Genomic DNA, 12254 nt, shown 5'->3' on the forward strand with positions numbered 1-12254 from the left:
CTTTACCTTTTACCTTTACCAACCTTCTGTGTACAAATAACTGTGGTTGATTCATTACCTTGTTATTATAGACCTCTGGTAAGGGAACCTAATATGCAGGAACAGGAGAGTAAAAGCAAGTTAAGAAACCCCAGTCTGGTCCAAGGTGCAAAGGACATAATTCTCATGAACATGGTGAGCAATGTGTTGGTGTGCCAGGCAGTGTCTCCTTGTTATTCAGGTGAACAGCAGTTCTGGGCTGGTACATTGGCCAGTTTCTCTCTCCTTCAGCATCAGCATGACATCACAATGGCCTGTGTCTCTCCTTCTGGTTGGACACATCCGTGTGAGGACACAGTGGCCAGTCTGTCCAGGGGTCCTTTACCTTACCTTTACCTCTCTTTCCCCCCCCCCACCTTATCTCAAGGTACAACTGGGAGAAAGGCCTGCATGAATCCCTTGAGGAATGCTGGCAGTTAATGTAGATCATACTGAGCCAGATGGCTCAATGGTTTGGCTCAGGATAGGGAAAGCCTATGTGTCGCAATAAACCTACTGGTCTTTTAAGCTGCCACAAAACTATTTGTTTTTGTTGCAACAACCAGAACTTAGGAATTTGTACTTATCACTGTATACACCTGAGCTTCCCATAGACCTATCGCCGGAACTCATTCATTTTTTTCATAGTGAATATGAATATTTTTTATAATGTGAATATGAAGTCATTAGCTAAGCATCTTGGACCATTATTATCGTAAATTAGAAGGGAACCAACTCTTGTCGAATTAGTGTGCCTCTTGTTTGATCAGGATTCATTTAGAACACCAAAAACTTGTGGCAGAACACATTTGAAATGATAGGTTCTAAGGAAAGCTATGTTTATATTTTAGGTAGACATTTGTTTTCCCTCTGCAATCATCATTGGAACAAGCAAATTTACATAGTATCCTTACGGGAAATGCTATTTCCTCAGTTTAGAATGTATGGTTTTAGTCTGGTAGGAAACATTTTGAAAGTTCTGAATGTATTGAAATTGCACAGCGGCTCATTGCTTAGAATGCAGTAACACAGCTCTTGAACTTCATAGAAGGATATATTTTCTGTACTGTTTAGCCGAAAATAATAACAACAATACAGAAGAATAACTTCTTAATAATTCTATATACAGTGGTGCCCCGCAAGACGAATGCCTCGCAAGACGGAAAACCCGCTAGACGAAAGAATTTTCCGTTTTGGAGGTGCTTCGCAGGACGAATTTGCTATGGGCTTGCTTCGCAAGACGAAAATGTCTTGCGATTCCTGGGGTGTTTTTTTTCTCTCCCTACCCCCTTTTTCTAAGGCACTAAGCTGCTAATAGCCTTTTAGCAGCTAACCCGCTAATCCCTTAAGCCTTTAATAGCTGCTAATAGCCGCTAATCCGCTAATGGGCTTGCTTCGCAAGACGAAAAAACCGCTAGACGAAGAGACTCACGGAACGGATTCTTTTCGTCTTGTGAGGCACCACTGTATGTGTTTGGGACATAGGAACCAACTCCTAGATGCAGAGCTCCTTTCAGGACCCCCAATAAAATATGAGGGGGCCAGCCCGCCCCCCAAGTTGATGGGCATTGTCATTGATGGTATGTGTGCCCAACATCTTGTGACATCATTATGCAGAGAGGGGCTTACCTGCCGCCCCACATATTTTATTCAAGTTTGCACCCCTGCTTTGGGGGTTTCCCTCTGCTAGTTTGTCATTTTTGAAATGGGAATCCGAACCAGACGAGCCCTTGACCCGATCCACAGAGGGGCTCTTCCTGCATACAACACATGCATATGGGGAACTGGAGACCAGGACGCTTTCACCATGCGCATCCTTTGTTGTTGTTGTTTAGTCGTTTAGTTGTGTCCGACTCTTTGTGACCCCATGGACCAGAGCACGCCAGGCACTCCTGTCTTCCACTGCCTCCTGCAGTTTGGTCAAACTCATGCTGGTAGCTTCGAGAACACTGTCCAACCATCTCGTCCTCTGCCGTCCCCTTCTCCTTGTGCCCTCCATCTTTCCCAACATCAGGGTCTTTTCCAGGGAGTCTTCTCTTCTCATGAGGTGGCCAAAGTATTGGAGCCTCAGCTTCAGGATCTGTCCTTCCAGTGAGCATTCAGGGTTGATTTCCTTAAGAATGGACAGGTTTGATCTTCTTGCAGTCCATGGGACTCTCAAGAGTCTCCTCCAGCACCATAATTCAAAAGCACCAATTCTTTGGCGATCAGCTCTCACTTCCATACATCACTACTGGGAAAACCAGAGCTTTAACTATATGGACCTTTGTTGGCAAGGTGATGCCTCTGCTTTTTAAGATGATGTGCGTCCTTACCGGGGAGCAACAAGCCTACTCCTTGACCCCAGCGCAGTTTCCTTCGGAGTCAGCGCGCACGGAACTGCAGGAGGCGCATTCCTTGGCTTCGACGATGTTCCTCTTCGCTCCAGCCAGACGCTGGGAAAGACCCGCGCGCGTTTCGCCGAGGCGTCTGCAAGAAGCTCCGCCCGGCGCGCTCGCTTGTTCCTACCTGCCTGCCTGCCGGTGCCAGACAGGGAGGAGACTGAGGAATCTCGCGTCCGGGCCAGGCGTGCGTCTTTGCGCACGGGGCCCGACGAGAGCGCAGGTCATCGGCGCATCTGCGCCGGCTCCTCGGGGCCCCGCCGCCTCGGAGGGTGGGGCTGGCGGGGAAGGAGGGAGGCACCTCCTGGGCTGGCGCTGTCGGGACCTGCACCCAGCGGCTCCTCCGGGACGGGAAGAGGTGGCGGCGGCGGCAGAAGCAGCAGAGACGGCGCCCGGCTTGGGAAGGAGCGAGTGAGTAGCGCGTGGATTTGGGCACCATCAAAGTCTTATCGGGTGGGGATCTGGGGCAGCCCGGGTGGCCGGGGCTGGTGCCAGCGCGCTCGCGATTTCCCAGGGTGCTTGCGGAAGGAAAGCCCGTGATTCGGAGCAGCTCAGTCAGTGGGAACACCTGCGCCGTTGCTGTGCTATGGGGAGTGGGGAGCGGGCGGGTTACTTCCAGAGGGCGGGAAGCGGGCGACTCGAGAGTTGCGGCAGTACGTCTCCCAGTTCTTGGGAAGGCACTAGAGGAGGCCGTGCACACGTACTGCTGTTTAGATTATTATTAAAGCTTTTTTGTGATCTAGAAAACTTAATGTAAACAAAAACAAATACAAAAAGTATCTGAATGGAGTCCTCTCTAAACGATAGTTCTTAACGCTTACCGCCCACAGAAGTTAGTAGACCCTCCCAGCTCTCATATATATATATACACACACACACACACACACACACATACTGTATATATATATATTTCAACTTATGTACCGCCTTTATCAAACGATCCCAGGACAATGTACAACATTAAGAGCACACAAACACATATATAGGTAGGTGCTTGTAAACTGCCGGGAGAGCTTTTTCTTTCCTTTGCAAATGAATAAATATTCTAAGCAGATCAAATAATATGGATAGCATATCAGAGAATGCCTTGGTCATGTTACACACACACACAGAGACACACACACATTTACATATATACGCACTCTGATATGCTATCCATATTTTTTGATCTACTTAGAAGATTTATTCATTTGCATATATATATATCTCAGAGCTGGACTTTAATATGATGCCGTGAGCGAGGACAAAATTTGGTGCCACCACTAAATATTTATTAGTTTCACAATAATTCCTTTAGGCACAGTTTCTTTTTTTTTCCAGATCTTCTCAGTTGGTACCGATATAAATGATGTTGTTGTTGTTGTTTGTTGTGTGCTTCCTTGGCTCAGCGCCCTGTGCAGGGGAACAACCCACACTGCCCTAAAGCCAGTGCAATATATATATGCCTGTGTGTGTGTGTGCGTGCGTGGCGCTGTGGGTTAAACCCAGAGCCTAGGACTTGCCGGTCAGAAGGTTGGCGGTTCGAATCCCCACAACGGGGTGAGCTCCCGTTGCTCAGTCCCTGCTCCTGCCAACCTAGCAGTTCGAAAGCACATCAAAGTGCAAGTAGATAAATAGGTACCGCTCTGGCAGGAAGATAAACGGTGTTTCTGTGTGCTGCTCTGGTTTGCGGCTTAGTCATGCTGGCCACATGACCTGGAAGCTGTATGCCGGCCCCCTCAGCCAGTAAAGCAAGATGAGCACCGCAACCCAGAGTCGGCCAAGACTGGACCTAATGGTCAGGGGTCCCTTTACCTTTACACACACACACATACACACACATATATATGTGTGTGTGTGTGTATATATATATATATATATGCTTGTGCACTGCTTGAAGAGCTTTTTCTTCTTTTCTTCACCATGGAAGAAAGTTCAGAAACTTTAGCTGGTAAAGAATTTGGTGGCAAGGTTGCTCATTGGGGCAAGGCGGTTTGAGCTTATTGCCCCGATCCTAGCCTGACTGCACTGGTTGCCAATTAGCTTCTGGTCCCAATTCAAAGTGCTGGTTTTGACCTATAATGCCCTAAATGGCCCAGGACCGCAGTACCTCAAGGACTGCCTCTCCCCATATGAACCAACTGGAGGACCCTGAGATCAATCTCTGAGACCCTTCTTTGTGTGTCTCCTCCACCACACAAGAATGGGCCTTTCCTGTGGTGGCTCCCTGCTTGTGGTGACTCACCTGGTGCCTTCATTACATATCTTTAGGTGCCAGGTGAAAGTGCTTCTCCTCAACCAGGTGTTCAGCTGATTAACACACTATGGCTTTTTAAATGTGTTTGTGGGAAGGAGGCTATAAGTTTTTGTTTTATTCTGTATTTTGTGTTCTAAATTTGTATTGTTCTGTTGTCAACCTCTCTAGGATGTTCAGATGAGGGGTAATATACAAATATAATTGACGATGATGATGATCAATGAATCTTCTAAGCAGATTAAATAATATGTAAAGCCATAAGGATGATTGCTCTAGCAAATACGGTTTCCAGCACCAAAATTTCCTTCCACAGGAGCACCTTAAAAGATTGCAGATTTCATGGACTTTCAAGTCTTGAATAAACTATTGGGAGGGGAGTGGTGTGTGTGTGTGTGTGTGTGTGTGTGTGTGTGTGTGTTTCGGGGGAGGGGAGTGTTAAAGAAAAAGACATGACCTTGAAAACAAGAGACATCTGGTATATTTATTGAGTTTGATGGATAGCAGAGGATTTTCTTTTGTTGTTGCTGGGTCACAGAGTTCAGGAAAATAATAGTTCATAGAAGCTCCTTGGAATTTAATTAGTGGTTCTTCCTGTTTAATGGTGGGGGGAAGATTCCAAGGATTGCGTTGAATGGGATGTATCCACGGAATCTCTCCAGAAAAGGCATCCCCATTGAAAACTATGGAATGCACTTTAGGATATAATTATCATTTAGAAATAATTACTATTGTTTATTAAATTTGCATACCGCCCTATACCCACAGGTCTCAGGGCGGTTCACAACATAAAATCACAATATAAAAACAAAAAATACATAATCGAAACAGAAACAAAAACAACCCAAGAACACACACCCCCATCACATTTTAAAAGGGCATTGGATGTCAATCAGCCAAATGCCTGGGGAATGTTTTTGCCTGGGACCTAAAGGTATATAATGAAGGCACCAGCCAAACAGTCATGGGAATATCTCCAGTTGGCTGCAGTCATCTTGGTCCTAAACCGGGTGAAATGGCCTCACAGTGGGGTAACTATGCAAGAAAAGAAAAAAAGTCTCTCGTTTCCCCCTCGCCCTCCTTTCTTTCTGAACAGATGTTGACTTTTCTTCCATTCTTGAGCCTCTGGGATTTTCAGTAGCAATATGACTTCGTCAAGTGAATATGGTTCCAGTTCCTGGGAGCTCATTGTTGCTATCGATCACCAGTGCGGAGGGGAGCAAAAGGAAAGCACCCTCCAAGTATCAGGAGATCTTCACATTGGAGGAGTGATGCTTAAGCTCGTGGAAGAAATCGGTGAGTTCAATGATATATGCTTTTCTGTAAATGCACCAACGCTGAACATTTTGGTTCATTTCCTTATATGGGCAGTTTCTTCCAGTGTCACTATACAACAACTCTTCATTGGTGCTCATGTTTTTTTGGGGGGAGGTAGGATGTGTCCTAGAATCATAGAATCATAGAGTTGGAATAGACCACAAGGGCCATCGAGTCCAACCCCCTGCCAAGCAGGAAACACCATCAGAGCACTCCTGACATATGGTTGTCAAGCCTCTGCTTAAAGACCTCCAAAGAAGGAGACTCCACCACACTCCTTGGCAGCAAATTCCACTGTCAAACAGCTCTTACTGTCAGGAAGTTCTTCCTAATGTTTAGGTGGAATCTTCTTTCTTGTAGTTTGGATCCATTGCTCCGTGTCCGCTTCTCTGGAGCAGCAGAAAACAACCTTTCTCCCTCCTCTATGTGACATCCTTTTATATATTTGAACATGGCTATCATATCACCCCTTAACCTCCTCTTCTCCACGCTAAACATGCCCAGCTCCCTTAGCCGTTCCTCATAAGGCATCGTTTCCAGGCCTTTGACCATTTTGGTTGCCCTCCTCTGGACACGTTCCAGTTTGTCAGTGTCCTTCTTGAACTGTGCTGCCCAGAACTGGACACAGTACTCCAGGTGAGGTCTGACCAGAGCAGAACACAGTGGCACTATTACTTCTCTTGATCTAGATGCTATACTCCTATTGATGCAGCCCAGAATTGCATTGGCTTTTTTAGCTGCCGCGTCACACTGTTGGCTCATGTCAAGTTTCTGGTCAACCAAGACTCCTAGATTCTTTTCACATGTACTGCTCTCAAGCCAGGTGTCACCCATCTTGTATTTGTGCCTCTCATTTTTTTTGCCCTTAAACATTTCCTGTTTAAGCTATTGCAGGATGAACCCTTTTTGTTAATAAAGGGCTGGATTCAACTAAGTAGTTGCACTAGTGGGAGTTAGTGCAAGAAGTCCCATTAATCCCACTACCCCCAAAATTGGCTGGGGGGGGTGAGTCAGGAGAACCCCCAGAATGTTGTGCATGGGGTGAAGAGGGGAGATTATTATGTGTGACAAGCAGAAATGTTTGCGCTGACAGAATGACTCAGTAGTGCAACACTTGAGTTCCTCCCAATGCTTTTAATCTTTGGCTACATTCTAATTTTATATTGTATGTTTTGTTTTTAAATTGTAAGCCACTTTGAGAGAGAGAACTATTTGTAGCAAGCGACAAATAAATATAATTAATAGTAATGCTTGGATGACTTGCAGTACACCAGTGATGGCCAAACCTGACCCTCCAGCTGTTTTGGGACTACAGTTCCCATCATCCCTGACCACTGGTCCTGTTAGCTAGGGATGATGGGGCTTGTAGTCCAAAAACAGCTGGAGGGCCAAGTTTGGCCATCACTTCAGTAGACGGTCAAGAGATTCTGGCTTTCATTGATTAACAAGAGCAACAACCAAAGGCTTGTTCTTCCTTCTTTCAAATTAGGCTTTCAGCTGATTCTCGGGGCTTCCAAGTGTCGTGCCCCACATGTGGTGAAAAGAGGTCACTAGAGGTCATGGTGACATCATGAGATAGACAGATAGGCAGCCTCACCTACCTATCAAACTTGGGGAACTGGGGAAAATAAGGATCCGGCTCACCCGCCTAAGTGCAAAGTAGAACCAGGTGGATTGATTCGTGTTTACATAAGAAGGCTTATAACGGTACCTGTTCTTTGAACTCAGGGATGGGAAACCTGCAGCCCTAAAAATGTTGTCCCACTACAACTCCCATCATCCCTGACCAATCACCTTTAGCAGGTTGTTAACACTTGTGCTTGGTTTTGTTGTTTTCCCCAGGAGTGTCGCAGGACTGGTCAGACTATGCCCTTTGGTGGGAGCAGAAGCAATGCTGGCTTCTCAAAACTCACTGGACGCTGGATAAGTATGGGGTGCAAGCAGATGCCAAGCTGTTGTTCACTGTTCAGCACAAAATGCTGCGCCTCCGTCTGCCGAGCATGAAAACAGTGAGGCTGAACGTCAGCTTCTCGTCTGTGGTCTTCAAGGTAGTTGGAGACATCTGCAGGACCCTTGGTAAGTGTGGCCTCTCCAAGATTCTGGGTAGTTATATTTGGTGACCTGAATATGCGTTGCTAACACAATTGTTGTTGTTGTTTAGTCATTTAGTCGTGTCCGACTCTTCGTGACCCCATGGACCAGAGCACGCCAGGCACTTCTGTCTTCCACTGCCTCTCACAGTTTGGTCAGATGCATGCTGGTAGCTTTGAGAACACTGTCCAACCATTTCCTCCTCTGTCATCCCCTTCTCCTTGTGCCCTCCATCTTTCCCAACATCAGGGTCTTTTCCAGGGAGTCTTCTCTTCTCATGAGGTGGCCAAAGTATTGGAGCCTCAGCTTCAGGATCTGTCCTTCCAGTGAGCACTCAGGGCTGATTTCCTTCAGAATGGATAGGTTTGATCTTCTTGCAGCCCATGGGACTCTCAAGAGTCTCCTCCAGCACCAGAATTCAAAAGCATCAATTCTTTATGGTTCAGCTCTCACTTCCATACATCACTACTGGGAAAACCATGGCTATAACTATACGGACCTTTGTTGGCAAGGTGATGTCTCTGCTTTTTAAGATGCTGTCTAGGTTTGCCATCGCCTTTCTCCCAAGGAGCAGGTGTCTTTTAATTTCGTGAATGCTCTTTGCTAACACAATTAGTAGTATACAAAGATGCATTATACAGTGGTGCCTCGCAAGACGAAAAGAATCCGTTCCGCGAGTTTCTTCGTCTTGCGGTTTTTTTCGTCTTGCGAAGCAAGCCCATTAGCAGATTAGCGCTATTAGCGGTTTAGCGGCTATTAGTGGCTATTAAAGGCTTAAGGGATTAGCGGATTAGCTGCTAAAAGGCTATTAGCGGCTTAGATCAGCTGATAAGCGGCTTAGCGATCAGCTGTTAAGCGGCTTAGCGATCAGCTGTTAAGCGGCTTAGCGATCAGCTGTTAAGCGGCTTAGTGAACAGCTGTTAAGCGGCTTAGGGGCTTGGGAAAAAGGGGGGGGAGGGGAAAAAACTCCAGGAATCGCAAGGCATTTTCGTCTTGCGAAGCACCTCCAAAACGGAAAACCCTTTCGTCTAGCGGGTTTTCCGTCTTGCGAGGCATTCGTCTTGCGGGGCACCACTGTATACTGAGTCAGACAATTGTTCCTTCTAACTTAGTACTACCTGCCCTGACTAGCAGCTGTTATATATATATATATATATATATAACAGCTGCTAGTCAGGGCAGGTAGTGCTAAGTTAGAAGGAGGTTAAGAACAGTTTCAGGTTAAGAACGGACCTCCAGAATGAATTAAGTACTTAACCCGAGGTACCACTGTACTAGTCAGAGTTACTACCATCAGTCATTGTCTCCTCTGCATTCTCCAAGGCTTTTCATCCATGCACCTTTCAGTTGCAACTCTCATTGCTCCAGAAAAACCTTTTCCAAGTTGCGCGAGGGTCAGGGGGAATTTTACAGAGCAACACCCCATGTGGAGCTGTCACAGGAAGGAAATATGGTCCTCCTCACCCAGGGTGGATAAAAATCATAGATTTTTTAAAAAAAAATTAAATCGATTTTTTTTTTTTAAATCGGATTTTTAAAATAAAATGCTTTTGGAGGAAAAATCTTTCTAAAGATACTTTTCTATTTAAGTTACGTTATAGTCCAAAGGCTATATCATTAGGAAATAAGGATTTGTTTTAAGTTTTTCATGTGTGCTAAAACTCAGTCTAAGGGTTTTTTTAAAAAAAAAAAATTGTTTAACCACATCAGTTAACAAACATGGATACATATGCTATAACGTTTTATTTTTTTAATTAAATAAATTGTTTAAATTGTTATTAAGGAAATGGCTATTTTTCACTTCCGATAAAGTACAGCGGAAAAGTTGTCCAAATATAAAGAGTTAACCTCCCAATCATTTCATAATTTTCTGTCAATGTATTTCTAAGAGTATAACCAAATAAGTCACTTTTGATATAACTGTAAAAACTACTCTGAAAATTTATTATTCCAAAAATGAAACCTTCATCTGATTGCAAATATTAAGATTATACCAGCAAGAATGAGTCTTTCTGTAAAAAAATGATTTAAATCAAGTCTTACTGACTAGTGATTTAAATTGTGATTGATTTAAATCTAATCAAATTTGAATCTATATAAGCACTTTCTGCCCATATACCGTATTTTTTGCTCTATAAGACTCACTTTTTCCCTCCTTAAAAGTAAGGGGAAATGGGTGTGTGTCTTATGGAGCAAATGCAGGCTGCGCAGCTATCCCAGAAGCCAGAACAGCAAGAGGGATTGCTGCTTTCGCTGCGCAGCGATCCCTCTTGCTGTTCTGGCTTCTGAGATTCAGAATATATTTTTTCTTGTTTTCCTCCTCCGAAAACTAAGTGCGTCTTGTGGTCTTGTGCGTCTTATAGAGCGAAAAATACGGTATGTAAGGTTGGTTGTGATCTACAATCAGCTTTTCAAACAGCCCAGGAACCTCTTTACTTTTCTGAACAGTGTTCCTCTTTTCTCCATCCGACGCTGCATTGCAGACGGCTTTGGGTGGTATTTCAATTATGGTTTATGTTGTGGAGCAGTTATCCTTTGTTGCATGGAAGGAGCTGCTGTATGTACTTCTTTAGATCAGAGGTTCTATCTGTGGAAAAGGGATTCTGAGATTCAGAATATTTTTTTTTCTTGTTTTCCTCCTCCAAAAACTAGGTGCGTCTTGTGGTCTGGTGCATCTTGTAGAGCGAAAAATACGGTATCTATCTTTAGATGAGGAGGAGTGGTTCTGAAACTGTCAAAATGGCAGTGATAACGCACCATCTTCCTACTGGTACAAATCTCACAGAGTTAATGCATCAACACGGCAGCTTGAGGTTGCTGCCTCAACCCAATAAGGCTGCTTTAAGGCAATGAATTTCGGAACGACCGCTGTGCATATCGTTCACATCTCCTGTGGCATGTGAATTAACGCGCACGCTCCCCAGGGATGGAATTTGTCACCCCAAGCCATATTAACAGCTGTGCAATTCACTATCTAAATTCCTAGCGCATGATTGTAAACCTGTCTTGAGTGTCACAATTACTATGATGAAAGCCCCAGATATTGCTCAACTGGAATTTGGCTCTTCAGTCTTCCTAACCACAAATAACAGTTATGGAGCAGATAAATTAGTTCAGCCTGCGGGAGAATATGTGTGACCAAATTAACAGAATAAAAGCATTGTTTGGCTATAAGACCGTAATTAAAGGAGAAGGGAAAGTAGGAAGCGCATAATGCAATTGATTGTGTTTTCAGAACACTGCAGTACTTCTGCTACAATATCAGCAGTTAGTTCTATTTTGCTTGAGTTGACTGACGAAATAAAATTGGGTCAATCATACACATCAGACCATAGAATCATAGAGTTGGAAGAGACCACAAGGGCCATCGAGTCCAACCCCCTGCCAAGCAGGAAACACCATCAGAGCACTCCTGACATATGGTTGTCAAGCCTCTGCTTAAAGACCTCCAAAGAAGGAGACTCCACCACAGCAAATTCCACTGTCGAACAGCTCTTACTGTCAGGAAGTTCTTCCTAATGTTTATAGAACATCAGACCATGTTTGTTTTACATATGCAGGGATGCAGCCCTGCAGTTCTCATCCCTGCACCTTGGTCAAGCAAGCAAGGAGAATGTTCCCATACATTGGGAAAAGGAAAGAAAATAACACGCAGTATTTCTTGTTTGAATTGCCAGCTCGTAGGTAGTCAGGTTCATTTTTTTATTATTATTTATTTCTAAGGTTTCCCCCTCCCCTAAAAATAACTTTTATTAATATAAAAATTATTAATATATTAAATATTAATATAAAATATAAAAATTTGAGGAAAAGAAACATAACGTTCATGTGCTGCCCTTTGGTATAATAAATTTGTCCAGGGAGGGTTGCAACGGAAATATTGTAAGCATAGGCAAGGCTGCAAGAGCTCAACCAAATTTGTCAAAGCTCCGGAAGCACAAATGAGGGAAGCTTTTTCAGCCTGATCTCATCAAAGATGTTTCCATTTTTATCTTCCAAAACTCCGTCCCAGGTATCAGACGGCCAGAAGAACTCTCTCTACTGAGACCATCGGAAGATGCGAAAAAGAAAAAGAGAAAAGACAAAGACAAAGAGCCAGTCATAGAAGATATTTTAAATCTGAACAACTCTCCTGTGAGTTTGGGATTGCCAGGTAAATAACCCAACAGACACTACTGAGTTTATTTACTTACTTATTTGGTAAGTAAGGCACT

General features: G+C 44.3%; 1 protein-coding gene across 1 annotated transcript in view; it reads left to right on the forward strand.

Annotated features, from left to right (window-relative positions):
* The first annotated feature begins 2550 nt into the window (after positions 1–2550).
* Positions 2551–12254, forward strand: part of FERMT1 (FERM domain containing kindlin 1) — a 36244-nt gene continuing 26540 nt past the window's right edge. The window contains exons 1-4 of the mRNA XM_083431968.1: positions 2551–2810; positions 5729–5928; positions 7792–8025; positions 12053–12193. Coding sequence (XP_083288094.1) covers positions 5778–5928; positions 7792–8025; positions 12053–12193 — 526 coding nt within the window. The 5' untranslated portion in view covers positions 2551–2810; positions 5729–5777. The remainder of the gene's footprint in view (positions 2811–5728; positions 5929–7791; positions 8026–12052; positions 12194–12254) is intronic.

The sequence above is a fragment of the Podarcis tiliguerta genome, assembly GCF_965153285.1.
Source record: "Podarcis tiliguerta genome assembly, chromosome: 3".
Classification (NCBI taxonomy): domain Eukaryota; kingdom Metazoa; phylum Chordata; class Lepidosauria; order Squamata; family Lacertidae; genus Podarcis; species Podarcis tiliguerta.